A 20,863-nucleotide genomic window follows, 5' to 3' on the forward strand; every position below is an offset into this window, starting at 1 on the left:
TTAACATAAATCAATTCCTATGTTTGTTCTACGTATAAAAGTACTAGGATAAGATCATCGAAAAATTGTGTTTATCCGGATATTTTTGTGCAAGATATGAAATATCTCATAAAATACTGATAAATATATATAAAATATTAAAATATCTATAAATATATATAAGAAATAAAATATCTCGAAAAAAAATTCACCTTTTCATGATTTTACCTTTTCTATGCAAAATGAACAGGAGAATCGATTTATGTAAAAAATGTATGTTAAGAAGGTTATATGTATCCAGCTAACCGTTTGCTTACGGATTGTTAACAACCAGACAGAAATTCTCTACCTGAGTGAGAAATTTAAGAATTTGTGCGTTTGTTTGCGTGTATATATGAAAAAGTTTGTAAAAACTAAAATTGTGTAATAACATTTACACTACAAAAATCTGTTATATTCGTTTGCACCCTTGTTTACAATTGGAAACTACTTTTGGAAACAATTGATTCTTCTTAGATCCGTATAACGTATCCTATCGGATTCTACATGAGATTTGATAAGAATCTGAAATGAAATTTAAATGTGAAATCCTCTGTATTCTGAAATGTCATAAAAGAAGAAGTGGCTTACCGTTCAGAAGAAATTATTGATAAGAAACTTGAGCTACTTTGTATTTATCTACAAGGAAAGTGAGATAAATGTTGAATCACTTAAATCACATGAATCACTTAAAGAGTAACATTTCTCCTTTAAAGACATTTTCTGCGTGTAAAAGATAATTTTTTATCAAGATTCAAAAACTTTTACTTTCAAGCTAATGTACAGAGAGGCTCAATAATTGTTCTCTATTAGACGGTACGCAAAGAAAAAAATATTTGCGCCAATCCACTCCAATTATAATCATCGGCAATCTTTTTCCCCACGAAAGATCATTCCAAAAAAGAAACGGAATGTATATCTTTTATACTCGTTGCACGTTCGTGCATTTTTATTTTCTTCTTTTCTTGCGAAACAAATGTCTCCTCGTGTCTTGAAGCGGGCGAAACGTCGCGGCGGTGAAATAAATCATTCCGAGAGCATTTTCGTTAAATCGCCTCGACGAAAAATACGCAGGCATGCGTGACATGTATACGTGGAGGCTACGAAGTCCCCTCCGACTCATCATCGGACTGACTAAAAATATCGCATGTACAACTAGTCCGTGTATATACGTATAGCACCCAATCGCAAGCAAGTAATCCGCACGAGTGCTCACCGCGCGCGCGCGTGTGTGTGTGTGTGTATATGTGTCTAGAATGTTCCTTAAATACACTCAGTGGGGCGATTTTATTTCAAGTAAAAAGTATTTCATGTGTCCGCTTAGTTTCCGAAATACAGGGTATTTTCAAAAAGAAATTTAAACGTTCAGGTTGGTTCAGATTGTTCAATCTTTGTGGAAGGAAGGTGCGTATCATGGCGGACATTTCCAACAATTCGCTTCATTTCTAATTTTTCTTTTATTTTTCTGGCTGTTAAATTTTTTAAAATATCACTTCTTATTAGCTTCAATAAAGTGACATTTTCCTGAAAACACTCTGTTTTAATATGAACAATGAGTCTATTGTTATCTTTTCATTCTACTTATTTTTCTCATTCTCGATTCGACTCGCGAGCCAATATTCGATCGTAATTATCAATTTTAGTGCAGCACGCATCGAGAGGGTAACGCCATAGGAATTCTCTGCGAGCCATTGTGCACCGAAAAAGGGATACATTCGCTCGCATGTGAGACGCTTCACGCAGGCAAAGAGGCGGTGTTCTCGGCGCACTGGGAAGCGACTCGGCTTGTCTTCAAGGCTTCGAGGTATACTTCTCTTTTTCTTGCATGAATGGGATCCCATCCAGAAGTCGCGCTTTCATTTTCACGTTAGAAAAATGCCGATTTCAAGCATTTTCATCGTTTCGCAAAACATGGTTTTGTAACAATGAAGAAAATAAATATCTTCAGATCACTCACCATTCTCCAGCATGGAATCAGCTGTCAAAATTGCAAACATTTTACTTGATCGGCTTATCGGTGTTTAGACGAATATTTCGATTTAAAAGAAACGCTAGAAATAAATTTTCGTTCCGCTCAGAACTAAAACACCCTCAGAGCAGTTTGAGTCGCTCTACTGGGTAGACGCGACCGGTCTACGACACTTCCCGTCCGAGGAAGACTTCGCCAACATGATCAAAGATCTGGTGGTCAGCAAACTGAACGTGACGCTGTCGCGACATCAGCTGGAGCGGCTCGCCCGGCTGCGTACACACCGGGTGGAGACCGATGTCGTGCGGCGCCGCTTAGAGATGGAGAATCTCTGGCCGTTGCTTCAGGAGAACGAGTACCTGATAACGATCCTGTACGAGGACAGGGATGTGTTTCCGCAGCTTATCGGCACGTGCGGCACCTTCTACGCGGTGGAATATGTCAGACCGATCGAGACCCCGACGACGGTACTGGCGTTGTCCGACTCGAAGCCCGAGTGGGCCAAGCGGCTGAAGCTCGCCGTAATGATCCTCGACCTGCTCGAGGAACTGGAGACAGGCATGCCCGAGCCGTTTCACATCTGCGACGTGAAGATCAATCACTTTGGTCTACCGTTGGGCGGGCAGAGGCTGAAATTTCTCGACCTGGACGCGGTCTTCCCGAGGACTGTGGTCGGCCGCGTCATCGCCGACGGCAAGAGCTGCGAGAAGCACGAGGACTGTGATTACTTCGACTGTCGGTCGATATGCTCGAGGAACATGCGTTGCGAGACGCCGGTCCTTAACGATAATTTGCAGGTGAGTAATTCTCCCGTTATCGGGAAAGAAACTGCGAGAAAAGCGCGCTTCTTGTAGATCGTCTGCGAGAAGATCTTCCTCGGCTGGACGCTCTCGGGAACGATCATTATTCCTGGATTGCTCATGTCGGAGCACACCACCAGCAGCTTGGCCGTGCTGCTGAGGCAATGCGCTAATCCGCAAAGCGACGCGAACTTACCGCGCGCGGCAGCATCTGAGAACGTGAAGAAGCGACTCTACAGCATGCTGAGCGAAATGGAACAAGAATACGCAGCGTTGGTATGAGAGAAACAGTTGTGTATTTAACAAGGATCTCAGGAATTCGAGATTAAGAGGTGGTCTCTTCGGTTCATCGAAATACGCACTATCTATCTTTTCTTCCCTCTCTTTTTTCTTTTTTTGAAAAGTAAATCAATGTATGTACGAACAAAAGCATCATGCGTAAGGATAGTATAGGAATTATACAGACTTGACGTACTTCTATGGAGCATCATAATATAACACGTTGAGTGCCACATTATCTATATTTAGATGGCGCGAATTTCCTCGTCATCCGTTTGAGTGACTTTTCCTTAGGAATTATTCTGATTATTTTTTACATATTATTAGAATTATTTTATCAGGGATCAGAAGTGAACTTTTATCATGTGGTATCTTGTTTTATGCTTCAACTCGTACGGTCGATAATATATCAATCCATTCAATTTCGAGAAATCTTGATCACGCTTCTCATAATAAGACAAATAAAAAGTTTCAAAGAACTCGACGCAAAAATGTGTCTCATTGTCAGTAGGCTTTAAAGTGTTAATCGTGCTGAAGTTACTTTATTATTAACAAATTATTTTTGTTACTAACAAAATGTTACCGTTAATAATAAGCATATATGTAAATATAGCTTAATTTTATATTATGTATTTTTTTTTTTTTTCTAGAACTCTCTGTCGAGAGTATTTTGCACGGCTGTATACGGTCTCACATGACGACCAGAAAATTCAATCAAGATTCACGTCCGAATCCAGCGTGGCACTCAATGTGATAGTAGAGATAAAAAGGAGTTCAATGGTAGTTAGTGATGCTAATAAGGATAGAAAGAAGGTAAATTTATTTATGTGGATAAAAGAGATTTATAGATCTATATTAGTTCGTATACAGATTAGCGAAACGTAATGATAACGATAAACGACATAAAACGATGAAGAAGCGACGGAAGTGATCCTTTAAAAATTGGGTTTCAACGACCCGTAAGAAGTCAATCCGACTTGGTGAACCATGGTTCACTGAGGAACTCATGAATGCGCTTAATTAAAAATAAAGAACGTCCAGTTCCTAATATCGTTATGTATATAGATGAACTTATGTAACGCGCGCGATAAGTTTAATATTTAATAAATTATATATACTGAATATTTCTCTCTCTCTCTCTCTCTCTCTCTCTCTCTAGTGTTAACTATTATACGTCATATACTCGCGAGTGCCTATTATACTACTTTATACCATGTTCTTTCTTCCTTTTGTTTCAAACGCGGTTGAAGTGCCACTGTAAACTTGAAATAAAAATCTGGGACTATAAAACTCCGAATTTTTTTTTTCTCCTAAATATTGATATTTATTCAGATAGTTGGACGATGTTTTCATATGTTTTCATATGACCTCAATCGTGATCATTTAACAAGCTCTTAATTACATCGCAATGTTCAAACTGTAGGAGTCAAAATAATTAACAAAACAAACATACTGTGTGCTAAGAACATTTATTTAACATGCTCTAAATATGACCTCACATACGATTAATACATGAGTTTCTTGTACTGGAATCAAATCTATCGATATACTCACAATAGAGCAAATTTAGTGATATTTAGATTGCCTTTGAGGAACTGAAATAAAAGAAATATGGAATGTCACAATTATGTCTCCACTGAAATTAATTTTCTTTTACTCACTGAATTTCCTATAGTTGATCAAATAGAAGTATATCATACAGCAAACAGTGACTTGAAAGAACGGAGCAACACCACACTTCTTAGGTTGTACATACTTGTGTTGCCAACGCCAAAATGCTGCAGAAAAATAGAGAAAGACATTAGCTGTATATCAAAATTGCACAGGCACATTCGAAAGTTATCGTTCTTTATACACAACCAGAAGGTTGGAGTAATGTAACTTTTGGTTAATAAAATGGCTCTCGGATGAATGAGATACGTACCTCGTGAGCACACTCCTACGAACGCTCGCGGCGTTTTCTCACGTCTCCCAAACCAGGCAGGGATATCCTTGAGCTTCAAATCCAAAAATGGAGTGTCACCTACGTGAATAAGAAATTATTACATAAGGTCAACTTCGAACGAATCGATGGGTGTGTAAGCGTGCGGACTTACATTTTCCATAGTAGCGTGCAGGATCGTACGGCCCGTGTTTCACAGGATCATACGCAGCGGGATATCCGCCAATATTAAATTTTTCCATAGCGGAATATCAAACTTTACCGGATCGACTTTCGTCGTTTTGGCAGATGATATATCTCTCTCTCTCTCTCTCTCGGTATTGGTTCCAGGAATCTCGCCAGGAGGATCCCAAGACCATTCCGAGGCAGATAATATCGATAGAAGAAGTGACTAATGTTCGACCGATGAATCGATTCTTATACTCTTGACAAATCGATTCTTTTCTCGATAAGTCAATGGCTGCGTTCAGCAAAGAAAGCAACTGTTTTAAAACTCGTGAATCTGCTTGGTGCATGCTCTTAAACCCGTATCAGGATTGGGGATTAAATTTGTACAATCAGTACAAAGTTAACTGAATTCAAGTTTAGTGAACTTCGCGCTGATTGGCCAAATTTCAATTCAATCTCCAATCCGTAGTCTGATACGGGCTTTAGCGCTGATCAGCGCTAATAGTGTGTTTCCCACCCCTGGTGGAAAAAAGGAAGCAGCCAGTGCAGCGATAGAAAACAGACCTTTTACTTCGTAATGTAATTCGCGCCAAGCCCATACTGTTCGAAAAAAGTTCAATCTGAATGCGTAAAAACTGTATAATCACTTTGCCTCACGAATGATAAATGTCCGAAAAAAAATTAGCAAGCGGCACAGCAGCCTTTAGCCAGGAAGAATATAATGATTATCAAACGTATCTCTTGTCAGAAGCAGAATGGCCAGGTGTCAACGTTGGTAAAGGTAAGTGGTATATAAAACTTATTCAAATATGTAATTCAGATTTGCAGGTAGAATAATGCCATACATATATAATCGTGTTGTATAGTGACTTGCGAAAAGTTTGTTTCTTTTTTTTTTTAGATTCACATGTAACAGTCAACATACCAATGCTCATTATGGAGTTATTTCGATTAGTTCCATATAAAGAAAATCGTTATGTGCATTTTCATCCGTTCAATATGCCTCATGTTAAAGTACGAAAGATTGAACTGGTGGGAATAGTTATGAACATTAGACGCAATGTCAATACTTTGTTTCTAACAAGTAAGGCAATATATATGTTATGATCCGACATTATACAGGACAACAAATTAAATAATGGAATAATATTCGAGAGTAAATTAAAATAATGTTATAGTTCAAGATGGAACAGGTGTAGCACAAGTTAATTACCAGGTAGAAAAATATGCATCTTTATTGAAACAACGGAAGGAGATTGACGAAAAGTATAGAGAGCAAGCTAGAAATTTAAGGATGTATAAAACAAGTACAGCCATCCAAGATTACCCAAAGAAATTTCCAGAGATACGTCCAAATTTTTCTTACACAGATAATGTTTCTTTTCAAGATAAAGCTGTAAGTACCATTTATTGTTTTTGATATATTGTTATATATAATATGTAAAGAGATGTTGCTTTAATAGGTTTTAGAGAACAAATGGTCATCAGAAACAAATAATGGTTTATTAGGTAAAGAAATTCAATTGCTCGATTATGTGTATATCAATGGATATCCCTGTCTTGATGGGATGTTTCAAAAGATACCCGAAGAAGGAGTCACAACAGAATTTACTGAGTACGCAAGGTTGACGGTGTTTGCAGTATCTGTAACGTGTATATCTGAAAAAACATACAATGAAAAGTTGTCTATGTGGATGAATACCGTTATTTGCCGAAGATATACAAAGAAGTAAAGGGAAGTGGAAAGTTCTTGCAAAATAATGTTGAGGTCTATACAAGTGAGATGAAAAAAATGATTGCGACATTTATGATGATTCTTCTTTATTCAGAAGTGAAATACCTGTTGTAAAAAGAACGAAGATTTGAAAAAGAGTAAATATTTGTTTTTAGAAGAACACAACTGAAGAGACGTCTCTGATTTTGACATACATTGCCACGCTCCTGAGCAACTTCCATTATGATAATTGTTTAAACAAAAGTTATCAACACGAACATGAAGAAATGAACTTTTATTTCTTTATTATTCATTCATTTATTTACAAAGGAATTTAACAAACCAACATTACAAAGTAACGATATATATAAAAATAAGTCAACATTTATACAACTCATTTTCAATAAATTCTTGTATAAAATATACTTTAGTCATTTCATTAAGAAAATTGAGAACGCGCTTATAGCGATGTTGGAGCGTTATCGAAAGATGAGTATCGCTTATATTGTAAACGCGATAATTGCGCGTTTTTACAGCGTACTGCTAATAACTAATTGTTCTGATGTCATTGTGCTCGGATATATCCGAAAGGGCGGGATAACCTACAGCGGTAATTGGCCAATTTAATATTAAAAATTGTCTAATTGATGGTCCAGCGGAAAGACTCTAGGCCGATGCTATCGCGGTAACGGGACCCTCCCTGAATCACTCGTAACTTGTGAGTGGTATCCAATGAGCGTACAGCTATTCCGTAAAAGCAAGCATTTATGCTCTGGGCCGGATATCTATACGCGAGAAACGCGACCGATCTGTCATGACAGATAGGGATCTAGGTTCCTCAGAATCAGCTGTTGAATGCATCACATGTATTCTTTTTTTCATTCTGCCGAGTCACATCAGTTCTATGATATGCCAGATAGAAAAGTGAAGTGAAGCCAGTGAGTTCAATGATCATTCTTCAACTGAATATGGCTGGGAATAGAATTTCATGAGAGAAAGAAAAGTTGAGCTCCCAATGAGAAATTGATTTTAAAAGGTCAGTTTAATCCTTATAAGTGAAGAAATAACTTTGCCGAAATGCGTATGTTTGCACGGAAGTATATGATTTACATTACCTTGTTGTGGAACATCATAATTCAACCAAATTTCCCATTGAACTAAATCGATCTCAAATCATGCTCTTCCCTGTTGCTCATTATTTCGTGGTAAAAATTTCATCAAATGAGAAATGTTTCTACAAGACTAAGATCGTGACATTATCGATGTAAATTTTACAGGGATAGAATATATAGCTAATAATTGTGAAATCTTTCACAAAAGTACTAAAGATAACTTGCTACTTTAACTATGTATATAATTATCATGTTAGCAGGTTCCCTATAGATTCAATCATTTTGTTATTTCACTGATGAGAACTGTGAATAATGTCAAAGTAATAGGATGTTGAGAATTCAATAATATTACCCTGCTTCAATAGACCGATAACCTATGTGTTGGATGTCGACGCTTTTTCTATACACTGAGATTTGTCTTGTAACAAATTTCTATCTTTTTGGGAGATAGAATAACGTACCAGTGTTAATGGATCGTTGCAAGAAATTCTTCGCCAGGAGGTAAGCTTCACCCCTAAATATTCGTTGTTAAATCTTAGGTAATATATTTCTACCGAGTGATTAATTTTAATCTTAACAGGCAAATATTGCGAAAAATATGGAAGATATGGGGAAAATGTTTCAAATAAAAGTTGTAGGGTTTGTAGAAGGACATAAAATGTCGACCTTAATTACATTGTCAATAATTCGAGATCATATTTTTCAACAGACTCATATAGGTTTTTTCACACAAATCATTATTCGTTTATTATGTGTATAAAAGTGCTAAGTTATCTAAATACTTTTCGAGTTGTTTTTCATTCTGTTCTTTTCTAGTACGAAAGATATGAAATATTCACTTTTTGATAACATAATCCACAAGTTTTTGTTTTTTTACATTATCCCTAATATATTTTGAGTATATAAATAGGCATATTGAACTTTTTTAGGCAAACTGAACCCTATCTCAATGATCTTGAAACTGAGCTTGAAAGAAAGGAACGATGGAAGAGTATATATGCAATTTACTTTACTATGTTTCTAATGTCTCTCGGCTTTAGTATTATATTGACTGGTGTTTGGCCGTACTTAGACAAGGTACGTAAACGGCTTTAATTATTTATATATTAGAATCATAAAAGTTGTATGTGCTTTCAAATATATTCATGCACATTTTTTAGTTGGATCCTGCAGCTGGAAAAGAATTTATGGGATATGTAGTGGCGGCTAATCCACTGGGACAAATGTTGTTTTCACCTTTGGTGGGTTGGTGGGGCAATAAAAGAGGATCAGTCAGATTACCGCTTTTAGCAACCCTAGCACTGTTCACTCTAGCATCCGCAGCTTACAGTATCCTTGAAGTGATACCCGGTGACAAAAAAGCTTACATGATTGTTGCTAGATTCTTCGTTGGAGTTAGCTCTGGTTAATAAAGTTCCCCAATGTTTATCGGTGCATTAGAAGAAAAAAAATTAACAATCATGCAAATATGTGTTGTTTTTCTCTTGTAGCCAACATAGCGGTAGCAAGATCTTACTTATCCGCAGCCACAAAACTTTCAGAACGTACACATGCAGTGTCGATGGTATCTCTTGCACAGGTACTTGCACCTTTACGATCGTGGCATTGGAAAAAAACATAAGAGGCGAACAATATAATGTACTTTTAGGTACTGGGTTTTGTGGTGGGCCCTGGACTACAAGCTGCTGTTACACCTCTCGGAGACCATGGTATTACATTTATGCTGCTGCCTTTAAACATGTACACAACGGCTGGTTGGATTAATGTAATAATGGGTATCTTTAATTTTATTTTGTTCCTCCCGTGGAATTTCAAGGAACACAAAATCGCTATAAAGGAAGCCATGCGTAATGAGGGGAAAGCCACTGGTAATATATTTCTTTCTGTCCGTCAAAATTGTATGTCAATCAAAATATATGTGATTCACCGCACTCTGTCGTAGAGGAGGAAACTTGGAAATCCTTGAAACCTGACTATCTGGCATCGTGGACTTTAATTTGCGCATTCTTCATCTTGGTCTTCAATTTCGTTCTTCTTGAGACGTAAGTATTTCTATATAAAATGTGAAGAAGGCTTCTATTAATACATATGTTTTCTTTGTTGATGCAGACTGGGCACATCTCTTACCATGGATCAATTCGCTTGGACCAAGCAAGAAGCGCTTTACTACATGGGAATATTGATGAGCATTGGAGCTATAATAGCGTGCATTACATTTGCCATGATTGGACCGCTCTGTAAGAGGTAATCCCTCCCGCTTATTACGATAACTCTTGTAATAGAAATTTGTAATAATTATTTATACTAATGAAACTTGTATAATTTTATAATTAGAATAATTTGTAACCATACAATTATATCATCGTTTATACTTCGCTGTTATATTTTCCTGTTTACAGATTTGCAGAACGTAAAGTAATGTTGTGGGGTGGATTCTTCTTTATGGTGATTGGACGAGTATTGTGCATCCCGTGGGGTCCTGATCCTCCTAAGATTGCGGATTTTGGGCGTGAGTATTTCTTTCAAACTGCGCTTGATACGATAATGTAGCATAGCAACAGGTGATTCTCTAACACAGAGGTATTTCCCTCAATATCTCGTAGCGTACAATAATATCACGGAAGACCTCAACGGCACAGAGATCGTGGGCTGTCCGATTACTCAGGAATGGTGTCTGTACACTCCACAAGTCACGGTTACTCAGTTTCTTATCGGTTACGGCTTTACCGCCATAGGTTATCCCCTAGGAGTCACTTTGATACAAACGATATTTAGCAAGATTCTCGGGCCGCGTCCGCAAGGCGTGTGGATGGGTTTGATGACAGGTGCGGGTTGTGCGTCTCGTGTGATGGGTCCAGTTTTTGTGGGCCTTATTTACACCCGCTTAGGTACATATCACACTTTCGGTATCACCGGCGTGACGTTAATTATCTCTATGCTGTGGTTGGAACTTGTGAAAAAGCGTTTGATTCCACCGGAGCTGAATAGGGCCGAAGAGACGCCGAACGAGCACGTCGAGACTCCTCTGGTACATTTAAGATCTGACCAAACGTCGCGCGAGATGTCTAACGGGATGTTGGACGCCCAGAAATTAATATTGACACAATCGGTTGACTAAGCAAATCTCTCTTCAATACTGCTGCAACAATGATCCACAACCGATCTTGCAATACGTAAATTGATCTAGATTTTTATTATATATATTATATATATTATATATATTATATATTATTATATATATTATATATATTATATTATATATATTATATATATTATAATATACATACGTATTAACGGAAATTATATACCTTTTTTTATATAATATAGGTATTTTGTCGTATATTCTGTGAGAGTGATCGAAATTCTTACGAATTTTCCTATGTTTATAACAAATTCAAAATTAATTGTGATAGTACAATCTATTTATATTCTGTTTTTTTTTTTTATACACGTCTGTATAAACAGTCTGTATAAACAGTCTGTATAAACAACAATATATAAATTCAAGTCACGATATGACCTTAGATAGAATTACGAAAAATTGCTATCGCAAACACGAAATTTCAATGGATAATCAGGTGACCGACTATTCTTCCAGTATTCTTGTTTTGTTTCCTTGAAGAAAGAAAGTTATAATATTATACATTTTTAGTTGAAACATCACATATATTAATGTGCGTGCGTGCGTGCGTGCGGTGTGTGTATCATTTTAATTAACCCCTCAACTTCTTTATTTTTGATTGTAGAAAAAAATACTGCAGAGTTAAGATGATATTATCGAAAAGTGAATACTTTATAAGTATTTCAACTTTTTTTGTATTAAAAAATATCAGAATGAAATCAGAATAAAATATCTCGAAAAGTCTTAACTTTTCGATGATCTTACCTTAATACTTTTATACGCGAATCGAACAGAGGAATCGATTTACGTGAAAGAAACTATACAATTCCATTAAGAAAAAATAACGTTAAAAATCAATTAAATTAAAAAAAGTTCCTTAGATTATAATCAAATAAAATGTATAAAATAGACGAAGAAGTCGAATTTAACATTAAAATGACTTTGAAAAAACGCCACTAAGGTGCAATTCAAGATCACAATATTATGTTCCCCTCGAAACCCCCTACAACTTTTGTCTGAAGCATTGTTTTCTACAATCAAAAATAAGTTTTTTTTTTTTTTTTTTTTTGAGAAAGGAGTAAATTAAAATGAATACCCTGCATATTAATACAATATTAATATGATATTTAATCAATATAATTCTATTTGGAGGAATAGTCAGAGAGAAAGAGAGATTGGTAATGGTGAATTTTTGCATAAATAATTTTTACATACGCACAACTGTATTATAAACTACAAATAATGTTCTGTACAAATCTATTAGACTCTGTTACAATTATTTGATTGTATCTAATGATTGTGCAAGATTGCTCAAAATTGTTTAATCAACTGACTGTTAATCTCGGAGATTTTCACTTATCAATTTTACAATGCAATTATCAACATGATAACTACTTTTGCTCAAAATATATTTAGATGTTGAAACGCTTATATTAGATCGTTTTATTTTTCAATACTTCGTTACTTTACACAAATAAATAAAAAATAAAGACAGGATCTTTATTTCTTCTTTTCTTATTTAACTTAAAGAACAAAGTCTGACGTAATAAAAAATTTTTTTAAATTTAGTTTTAATTTAGAAAAAATAAGGAGAGTTGAGACAGGTGTGTAAATATAATTATTAGCATACTTTTTTCTTATTGAAAAAAGCACTTCAAGAGAGAATAATATAAAAATCTATGATAAAAATGTGATACAAGCGCGTATAATATTAGAGTAAATTACTACATGTTATAACAAATTATAATAGAGATTATAGTAATATATATATATATATATATATATATATCATATAGGAAGTACCTATTACTTGAAGTGCAATTATATTTGTAGTACACAAAACAATTAATCATAACTCTACGAAAAGCAATATTGTAAAATAATGTATAAAGATATATATTTTTTTAGCATTTGTATGGACAATAAAATATAGATTTAACGCGATTTGCAAATGAAAATATATATTGTACTTACATTTATATGTATATCTTTTTATAAATTGAAGAAAAGAAAATAATGTGAAATATATAAAACTGAAATCAATACTCTTCGTTGTCTCCCAACAATATGAATATTTGATTCGTGTTTTATCCGTTCCTTTTTCGCACTACGGCAAAAATTGCTTATATCGCGCGTACTCATGTAAAATCTTTAACGCTACTTATGAACTATATTAAATAGAGCAAGTTGTCAAATGTTAAATTTTTCTTTTTATTTTTCTGATAGTAGAAATTATATTTAGTTATATAGCGATAGTAGAAATTATATTTAGTTATGTAAATTCATACACATGATCTTATATATTCTTAACGCGAATACAAACTTTAAAAACTAAAAAATGCTGCATTGTCAAAAAATCGACATATTATATAAACACATAGATTCTCATGGACGCTGTGCTATTACTTATATAAATGCTAACGATACGATAAGAGTGCATAATTGCTATGGATTACAAAAATGATTAGTACGTGTCCTCTTATGAGCTGTAAAAATGCAGATCCATTCGTATAAATAATATTCCTAAATACAATTAATCTTTCTTCTTTGGTTTCTTAGGATTGCGAGAACGCGACTTTGCTTTACAGAGTGGACAAATTGGTGCATTCCTGTGAATTTGTTGATGACAGGAAAGGCAGGATTTCATAGGCGGTGGTTGTTGCCTGTAAAAACGATAGGAACGCCTTCATTTAATCTGCAGCAATTTTGTAGATTTACATAGTGGATATCTAATATCCTTTGAAATGTCTATTCTTACATAAGAGATGTAATAAAGGGGTCGAGATATACCAGTGGTACCTGAATGTTGGAGCTGGGGGCCCCGGGGCTGGCGGTAATGGTCTGGGTTCTGGTTTGCTGGGCCCTTGAAGTGGTTGTGGAGCAAGAAAAGGCGTAGAACCACCCGGATGTCCAGGATGATGTAGTCCAAGCGGTGGTAACAGGTCATCACCTCGCACTTCTACCCTCCACTCTGCTTTCTGCATCGGGCGTTCGAAGTAGCTATGAACAAATCGTCTACACAATAAAAGTTTAACTCAACTCAGTCTGTAATTTAACTTTTAATATATCAGCTGACGGTAGAGATAGGATATTTTCACTTGACAATAGTCAATGTACTTACTCAGGTGAAATGAGATCTGATTCAGTCTCGTACAGTTCTGGTAACCTTTCCAAGCCCAGGAATTCTCTGCGCATACGGTCAATGTCGTGCTTCAGTGGTTGATAGTCATTGTTGTGAATCAATTTTGCAGTCTCCCTTGCTCTATTGCGAGCCTCTTCGGCTTGTTTAATTACAGACTCCATCTAACAGAGAGAAGCTTGCTGACAATTTGTATGTAATATTTTGTGTAGAATATTAGGTTCTGAGATGGCTCAAAGGATCTATGTAATATTGTTGCTCGATATTACATTAAATTTACCGCATTTATATCTGCATGTATTTGACGTAACTCTTCAACGTGTGCCATTTTCTCCTGCATCAGCAGATCCATTTCTTGTTTATATTCTAACAGACATTTCTCCTCTTGCTCAGTTTGTTCCACTTCTTGCAATATTCTCTGTTTCAATTTTTCCAACTGAAGGGTTTTCGACCTAGTGTCAGGCATAAAGGAAATTGTAAGTAATATCGAAGAAATTTTAACCGAATAATATTCGCGCGATACCTGATATCTTTCAAAGCTTCCAACTTGGCGAAAATCACCACTGTCTCGGATGCTGACATAATCTCTGATATTGACGATCGCCGTTACAAGCCCCGAGTGGAATTTTTAGTCCAGTGACCTTTTGCTCATTGAATTATCGTGAATCCAGTATCGCAGCAATTAAAACGATCGAGGGATGATCGTTGAGCATGGCATTTGGAACGGTGATCAGTCACTTGGATTGGCTATTGTGTTTTGGGGAGCTATCTGTCAAAGCTGTCAAAGGGTATCGCGAGAACGAACAATTAATCGTTTCGTCGGTTTCGTCTATCCGCGTGAGATAGTAAACTTGGAATCTTTTCGAGATAAGGACGCTCGCGCCATCTAGGGGTGCTCGCGACATTTATTAACTTTTCTCATTTAGCTCTCGCTGCGCTGAAATGTACGTTTCTCCAACTGTTCCATACGTCGAGCTAAAAAGCGTTTCGCTTGAATTCCGACGTTTTTTGTCGGCCACCTGAACTCTCTAGGGACTCTGCTCTAGGTGAACAACGAATCCGCCGGAGAATCCGTTCTCGATTAATCGCGATTAATGTGCAAGCAGTCGCGCGTGCGTGCGACGGCGGCGCTGTCGACGGGATTGCGCATGCATGGTTTATCGGCTGGCTGGAGGGGCGTAGAAAGGAGGCCATATTGTACAGTTAAATTGAAAGAAGGAAAATAATTGTATCGCCGTGCGATCGCTCCGCTACGTGCGTCCGCGCCGCTCCACCGACGGCTTCCCCGACCTGTGTGTGTCGCGTCGCGACCCGTCGCTCATAATCGCACGCGGCAGCGAGAAGAGCAACCCACGGGAGAGCCAATCGGCGGCTCCTGGTCCACCGTCTTTGTATATAAGTCATACATCGCGCAGTAGTACGGCTCGAGCCTAAGACCAACCCGACTCGCTGAAAGGTGCTTGTTGCTGCGGTCGAGATGGGCACTCGGGACGACGAGTACGATTATTTATTTAAAGGTAAATCGCGACTCTTCTCCTCTCTCTCTCTCTCTCTCTCCTGCATGCTTGCGGACACAACCGTCGCGAATGCTCGAGAGAAAGGGAGCTCTCCTCGCAGCCCTCAACATCGGGAAGCACTCGGGGAGTCGCTTCCATTTTATGGAACCGGATTGTACGTCACGACGAATGTCAGTTCGCACAGACGACGTTGGCATCGACGGCGATACGCGCGCGCGATGACATCAGAAACGATGACCCACCGCGGAGAGGAAGCCCACGCTCATCGCTGCGACAGCCCCCGGACTCCCTCGTCGGCGAGGACGACGAGGGGAACTGGGGGATGAGGCGATGAAGATCATCCGCGTCGATTTCCTCTCCCTCCTCGCTCTGACTCTCTCGCGCGCGCAAGAGAAAAATAATGCCGACGTGCAGATCACGATTATTACATTACGTATGTAATTGGACGGGCAGGCGTGATGTACGTGCATGTATTGAGTATATGCGCGATGCATGATTGCGTGCCCGCGTAGCCCACACATATATGTGTGTAAATGTGTGCGTACACTTGCATATGGAGGTTTTTTCGACGCTGTCATTCCACACTTTCGAAGGCACGATCGGTTTTCCGGCGGTTCCCCCCCCCCCCCTTTNTCTATCCGCGAATTCTTCGCGGCAGTTAACGTTAATGAATTAATTGTGCGCCCATGGATGATCAAATTATTCGACTATTTCGCATTGTCACTCGGTGGGCGACTCCCTCTTAGTTTCCTCCGCGCTCTTGACTTCAAAAGAGTCTAATATAATCATGTGCACTTGGGTCTGTCATTGTCGTGATTTGAATGCACAATGTTGTGGGCTGCCGTCTCGTCGTCTTCCCACCTTGTTTTGGACATTCCTGAAGCAATTGTGTAGAAATGACATATATAGTTGAGAGTGGGAAAGATATATTAAGCAAAAAGGCAGTCATCGTTAATTATTTCTCAACATAAATGAATGATAATTCTCAGGACAAATGTACTCTTATAAATATGTCCATTAGGTACATTTTTACTTCGTGTGTTCACAATGTGTTTCATTCATCATGCATTACTTACATGTGTGTTATACTTTGTTAGCAATGTATTCGAAATCAAAGGGACAAGCACACATATTTTATCTGCTCTTTTTTTGATGCTTTATTTCCAAGACATCCGAGTAGTAATCAGCAGGAAAACACATACACATAACTGTGCTGTATGATGTGGCACTGATTCACTCTCAGTCTGTGGTGTGGTCTCGTAGATAAAGAGTTTTGTACAGTCAAGCTCTTACTTCTAAAGTCAACTATTTTTAAGGTCATGCAATCTTTACACTTTCATTTAACACGATCTACTTGATCTCAATTATAATATTTAATTGTTCCCTTTTAGAAATATTCTTAGTATTAGTAATATATTTCTAACTAACGATTTTGATATGTATCCGAATATATAAGAAGAGAAATGTCTTTAATTTTATAATACAATATTCCCAATAGGGTATTATAATAAATAATTTAGACAACTCTTGCATACATACATGTTAAAAGAGAAAAGCAACATTTCACAATATTATTATTAGATACCATAATAGTAGTATCTTCAAAACAATTCCATCCATAGCATGATGATCATTGTGATAGTTACAATTCTAAAAAAATCTTTCTTTTTCTTCACTCTCAAGCATATCGCCAAGACTCCGCGTGTATATTTTGACAGCTAGTTTCATATCTGTCTCTAATCGGTCCTTTTTGCCTTTTCAGTTGTCCTCATTGGAGACTCCGGAGTAGGAAAAAGCAATCTCCTATCTCGATTTACAAGAAATGAATTCAACTTGGAGTCAAAATCTACCATCGGAGTCGAATTTGCAACACGCAGTATACAAGTAGATGGTAAAACCATTAAAGCCCAAATTTGGGATACAGCTGGGCAGGAACGTTATCGCGCGATCACCTCCGCGTAAGTCCACGAATAACACACAAATTGTCTTTAATAATATGTCATTATATTGTGTAACGTGGATTATGTATAATTTTCTAAGTCACTAAATCTTCAACATGTCGAATCATATTGATGCGACATAATAAATTGTAATTTTTTGCATTCGCAATTTATATTAATGATCTTTTCCGAATTGTTAGATATTACCGCGGAGCAGTTGGCGCACTACTCGTATATGATATCGCAAAACACCTGACGTACGAAAACGTAGAAAGATGGTTACGAGAATTACGGGACCATGCTGATCAAAACATTGTGATCATGTTAGTGGGAAATAAATCAGACTTAAGGCATCTGCGTGCTGTTCCGACTGACGAGGCTAAGGCGTTCGCTGAGAGGAATGGCTTGTCTTTCATTGAAACATCTGCTTTAGACTCTACTAACGTTGAGACAGCGTTTCAAAATATATTAACAGGTAACAGATCTTGTTCGATACCGTCATATGAAGCTAGCGTACACTGAACTGAATTGTTGAGCGTCGTAGTTGGAATTGTAATACAGCTAACATTATGTTTTCTTCATGACAATCGCCTTACATATCATTATCGATGCTATATGTGTGTGTGTTTTTACATACAAGTTTTCTATAGGATGCAGAATTTATTTTCATGTAATTTAATAGAGAGATATATATATAATCATATTTTGAACTCCCTTTTATCGATCAAAATGCCTGAAATGAGACTTTTCCGATGGTTCCTAAGCCACTGTGCAGAAGCACTTTCATCGATAAAAGTGAATTCAGAATATGGACCTTAGATATTTTTGATTGATTACTAACTTAAATTCTGTCTGATTATTCTGTATTTTTATAGTTCGCATATATAAAGACACATAATAATTTTTCATAATTCTGTAACTTTTCAAAGAAAATTTTCATAAATTTTCATAGAGATAGAATTTAGTAAAATTTGTTCTATTCCGGTGTTGAAATATTTATCGTACGCTAAATGAATTTGCCAACATTGCGATATAATATAAAATTCGCAATTCGTTCTTTTTGCAGAAATATACAGAATCGTATCGCAAAAACAGATACGAGACCCACCTGAAGGTGATACAATCCGGCCACAGAACGTAGAACAAATTGAAGTCAAACCAACGATGAATGCTGAGGGAATGCGTAAGCAGTGCTGCCAGTGACTCACCTTGTTGCTTAAAATGTGTGTACACGTAAATACAGTATGAATATCACGGAAGTACAGTTGGATAATATCTAATTTCTAACAAAAGAAAAAAAAGATTTAGTCTATGGTGCAGTAAGAAAATGAAAAAAAAAATTGAAAGTTTCTGGGGTAATTCTTTGTATGCTAGGATAGATTTAATATAAGGAAATTATGGTTAGTTAATTATAAATGTTAACTTGATTGTAAATTGAGTTAATTTTAACATATATCATAATTAAATATTACTAAAGACACTTCCATCACGTTTTTTTATTCCAATAATTTCTGCTCTACGTACTGTGTTTCCTTAATAAAGGATATAGTCGCGAAAGATCATTCATCGTAATTTTTCAATCTTCACCGTTATACATTTTTATAACCAAGTCCCAAGTTAGGTTTTTCTTTTGAAGCCGCATGAAAAATTAAATCCCTTAGGATCGTTGACTCTAACTGAATTGGAAATTCTGATGTTAAGCTATGACACCTCCATATGAGTCACTCTCAATGCTACTAAGCTCTTTCTCCGTCTTATTTTCTATTATTTTTCTTTATATATAGTAGAGATATTTCCTGTAGCCTTTTCAAGGTCTATATAGTTCCCATGACATAACACATACGATATTTGTTTAATCGGATCGGTTATTTGTACTTCAGTAGAGAGTACATTAACACACTCACACATCTAAAGTATGTTCGAAGAGAGCCAAATAAAAGAAAAGGTATGTTAACGATGCGTTAGAGAGCCAATGTATATTTCGTATTTTTATTAAGTGTTACTCCTGAGATGTACCGTAGTTTGATTATTCAGATTGATATGTATATATATATAATTGCGATATATTTTTGTTTTAGATCTCGATATATTTATTTATAGGCAATTCTCTATATGTATGAATCATATAATACTTGAGAGACATCAGAAATATTTTGTTGTAAATTATCTTCGTTTCGCGACCTTTGGTAGTCGAGCAGTCCTATTAGTTTACGGCATTAAATATCGATCATATTTTTCTTGTATTTAGAATGACCTCAGGCACATTTGTTGCTCACAGATTGACCGACGGTTCCGTGATTCTTTTCTTTTGCAGAAGCGGTTATACGGCGAAGAAGATAACGGAAGTACTAGCTGGTGGTAGATATAGCGGGTGCATCACAGAACAAAAATTAAGACTATATGCGCGAGCATGTAATCTCGTATGCTAGAAGAGGTTTTATTCTTACTGAATTACCAGGACATCCATTAGACATCCATATGTGAGCATATACGGTACATATATTCTTGGTAATAATCGAGTAAGGATAAGCGCCGGAGAGAACTATACGATGCTGTAAATGCAAATATGCACCATTCTGTCCGCGATAAGAAAAAGGGGGGAAAATGAAAGAAATTCATCTCGACTCTCTCTCTCTCTCTCTGTCTCTCTATATCTGTCACGATATAAATTGTGTTATTATAAATGAATGTTGTATTTTACTGCTTCTTTATAATACATATATATATATATATATATATATATATATATATATATGTATATATATATATATATAAATAAATATAACAATTCTTCTTAACGCGTAGTATGGTCGTGAAAAAGCAGTTTATGGTCGTATATGCAATTGAGTATCATGAACAAGTTACTATTGTGCACTGTGTAGAAGGAAACAAACTAATGATAAGTAAATGGGCTTACGGCGATACAAATACACGCGGTTGAAAAAGGAAAAACAAAAAAAGAGAAGAAAAGAAACCAGCTGATTCGAGATAGTCCTTTCTCGTTGCTCACTCTCGGCTCTTCGTAAATATAGTACTAGTCTGTACAAGCTTGGGCACTACATGCTTCGGGATTAACTTTATTTTTACACAGAGCTTTCCGCCGAAACCTCTTCTTACCGAAGCCGAAATTGTATTACTAAGAAC

General features: G+C 36.6%; 6 protein-coding genes across 13 annotated transcripts in view; 4 read left to right on the top strand and 2 right to left on the bottom strand.

The window, feature by feature from the left end:
- The window catches only part of LOC106749459 (protein FAM69C), a 6,038-nt gene extending 1,848 nt beyond the window's left edge, over positions 1-4,190 (top strand). For 2 of the 3 annotated variants that reach the window (XM_014628911.1, XM_014628912.1), the window contains exons 2-5: positions 1,662-1,822; positions 2,097-2,784; positions 2,842-3,063; positions 3,717-4,190. In XM_014628911.1, the coding sequence (XP_014484397.1) occupies positions 1,662-1,822; positions 2,097-2,784; positions 2,842-3,063; positions 3,717-3,764 (1,119 nt within the window). In that variant the 3' untranslated portion in view covers positions 3,765-4,190. Of the gene's footprint in view, positions 1-859; positions 1,423-1,661; positions 1,823-2,096; positions 2,785-2,841; positions 3,064-3,716 lie in introns of those variants that run through there. The other variant, XM_014628910.1, reaches the window with a different exon arrangement.
- Positions 4,191-4,516: 326 nt separating this feature from the next.
- On the bottom strand, positions 4,517-5,384 carry LOC106749452 (putative ATP synthase subunit f, mitochondrial). The gene is made up of 4 exons (XM_014628898.1): positions 5,163-5,384; positions 4,991-5,089; positions 4,728-4,844; positions 4,517-4,661 (listed from the first exon to the last, which is right to left on the bottom strand). Exons 1-4 carry the CDS (start codon positions 5,248-5,250, stop codon positions 4,633-4,635), a joined length of 333 nt encoding a protein of 110 aa, XP_014484384.1. The 5' UTR covers positions 5,251-5,384; the 3' UTR covers positions 4,517-4,632.
- A 316-nt stretch (positions 5,385-5,700) lies between these two features.
- On the top strand, positions 5,701-7,437 carry LOC106749478. The gene is made up of 4 exons (XM_014628976.1): positions 5,701-5,957; positions 6,078-6,260; positions 6,355-6,572; positions 6,640-7,437. The coding sequence occupies exons 1-4, from the start codon at positions 5,843-5,845 to the stop codon at positions 6,907-6,909; spliced, it is 786 nt and encodes a 261-aa protein (XP_014484462.1). The 5' UTR covers positions 5,701-5,842; the 3' UTR covers positions 6,910-7,437.
- A 168-nt stretch (positions 7,438-7,605) lies between these two features.
- LOC106749477 (major facilitator superfamily domain-containing protein 8) lies at positions 7,606-11,263 on the top strand. 3 transcript variants are annotated; one of them, XM_014628974.1, is made up of 10 exons: positions 7,606-7,926; positions 8,260-8,503; positions 8,932-9,079; positions 9,163-9,406; positions 9,493-9,581; positions 9,651-9,870; positions 9,945-10,044; positions 10,112-10,246; positions 10,402-10,511; positions 10,606-11,263. In XM_014628974.1, the coding sequence occupies exons 2-10, from the start codon at positions 8,472-8,474 to the stop codon at positions 11,118-11,120; spliced, it is 1,593 nt and encodes a 530-aa protein (XP_014484460.1). In that variant the 5' UTR covers positions 7,606-7,926; positions 8,260-8,471; the 3' UTR covers positions 11,121-11,263. The 3 variants fall into 3 exon arrangements, with proteins under 3 accessions (XP_014484460.1, XP_014484459.1, XP_014484461.1); XM_014628973.1 differs by having other exon boundaries at positions 8,263-8,503; XM_014628975.1 differs by having other exon boundaries at positions 8,368-8,503.
- Positions 11,264-13,356: 2,093 nt separating this feature from the next.
- On the bottom strand, positions 13,357-15,290 carry LOC106749470 (zinc finger C4H2 domain-containing protein). 4 transcript variants are annotated; one of them, XM_014628951.1, is made up of 5 exons: positions 14,786-15,290; positions 14,543-14,714; positions 14,245-14,426; positions 13,914-14,138; positions 13,357-13,786 (listed from the first exon to the last, which is right to left on the bottom strand). In XM_014628951.1, exons 1-5 carry the CDS (start codon positions 14,842-14,844, stop codon positions 13,657-13,659), a joined length of 768 nt encoding a protein of 255 aa, XP_014484437.1. In that variant the 5' UTR covers positions 14,845-15,290; the 3' UTR covers positions 13,357-13,656. The 4 variants fall into 4 exon arrangements, with proteins under 4 accessions (XP_014484437.1, XP_014484440.1, XP_014484438.1 ...); XM_014628954.1 differs by having other exon boundaries at positions 13,358-13,786; positions 13,914-14,123; XM_014628952.1 differs by having other exon boundaries at positions 13,361-13,786; positions 13,923-14,138.
- A 146-nt stretch (positions 15,291-15,436) lies between these two features.
- Positions 15,437-20,103, top strand: LOC106749471 (ras-related protein Rab-11A-like). Its single transcript, XM_014628956.1, has 5 exons — positions 15,437-15,779; positions 17,542-17,737; positions 17,920-18,194; positions 18,786-18,942; positions 20,034-20,103. The coding sequence occupies exons 1-4, from the start codon at positions 15,740-15,742 to the stop codon at positions 18,920-18,922; spliced, it is 648 nt and encodes a 215-aa protein (XP_014484442.1). The 5' UTR covers positions 15,437-15,739; the 3' UTR covers positions 18,923-18,942; positions 20,034-20,103.
- Positions 20,104-20,863: the final 760 nt, after the last annotated feature.

This window comes from Dinoponera quadriceps, unplaced genomic scaffold (assembly GCF_001313825.1).
Source record: "Dinoponera quadriceps isolate SergipeBrazil2010 unplaced genomic scaffold, ASM131382v1 scaffold3807, whole genome shotgun sequence".
In the NCBI taxonomy this organism is placed as follows: Eukaryota; Metazoa; Arthropoda; class Insecta; order Hymenoptera; family Formicidae; genus Dinoponera; species Dinoponera quadriceps.

Coding starts and splice junctions, on each gene's coding strand:
- LOC106749452 (XM_014628898.1), bottom strand. CDS start 5,250: ATGGAAAAATTTAATATTGGCGGATATCCCGCTGCGTATGATCCTGTG. Junction 4,845..4,990: donor CGTAGGAGTGTGCTCACGAG/GTACGTATCTCA, acceptor ATTTTTCTGCAG/CATTTTGGCGTTGGCAACAC. Junction 4,662..4,727: donor GATCAACTATAGGAAATTCA/GTGAGTAAAAGA, acceptor CTTTTATTTCAG/TTCCTCAAAGGCAATCTAAA.
- LOC106749478 (XM_014628976.1), top strand. CDS start 5,843: ATGTCCGAAAAAAAATTAGCAAGCGGCACAGCAGCCTTTAGCCAGGAA. Junction 5,958..6,077: donor AGGTGTCAACGTTGGTAAAG/GTAAGTGGTATA, acceptor TTTTTTTTTTAG/ATTCACATGTAACAGTCAAC. Junction 6,261..6,354: donor CAATACTTTGTTTCTAACAA/GTAAGGCAATAT, acceptor ATAATGTTATAG/TTCAAGATGGAACAGGTGTA.
- LOC106749477 (XM_014628974.1), top strand. CDS start 8,472: ATGGATCGTTGCAAGAAATTCTTCGCCAGGAG. Junction 9,080..9,162: donor TTTGGCCGTACTTAGACAAG/GTACGTAAACGG, acceptor CACATTTTTTAG/TTGGATCCTGCAGCTGGAAA. Junction 9,407..9,492: donor CTTCGTTGGAGTTAGCTCTG/GTTAATAAAGTT, acceptor TTTCTCTTGTAG/CCAACATAGCGGTAGCAAGA.
- LOC106749470 (XM_014628951.1), bottom strand. CDS start 14,844: ATGTCAGCATCCGAGACAGTGGTGATTTTCGCCAAGTTGGAAGCTTTG. Junction 14,139..14,244: donor TCAGATCTCATTTCACCTGA/GTAAGTACATTG, acceptor TTTATTGTGTAG/ACGATTTGTTCATAGCTACT. Junction 13,787..13,913: donor CCAACATTCAGGTACCACTG/GTATATCTCGAC, acceptor TCGTTTTTACAG/GCAACAACCACCGCCTATGA.
- LOC106749471 (XM_014628956.1), top strand. CDS start 15,740: ATGGGCACTCGGGACGACGAGTACGATTATTTATTTAAAG. Junction 17,738..17,919: donor TATCGCGCGATCACCTCCGC/GTAAGTCCACGA, acceptor CCGAATTGTTAG/ATATTACCGCGGAGCAGTTG. Junction 18,195..18,785: donor GTTTCAAAATATATTAACAG/GTAACAGATCTT, acceptor TTCTTTTTGCAG/AAATATACAGAATCGTATCG.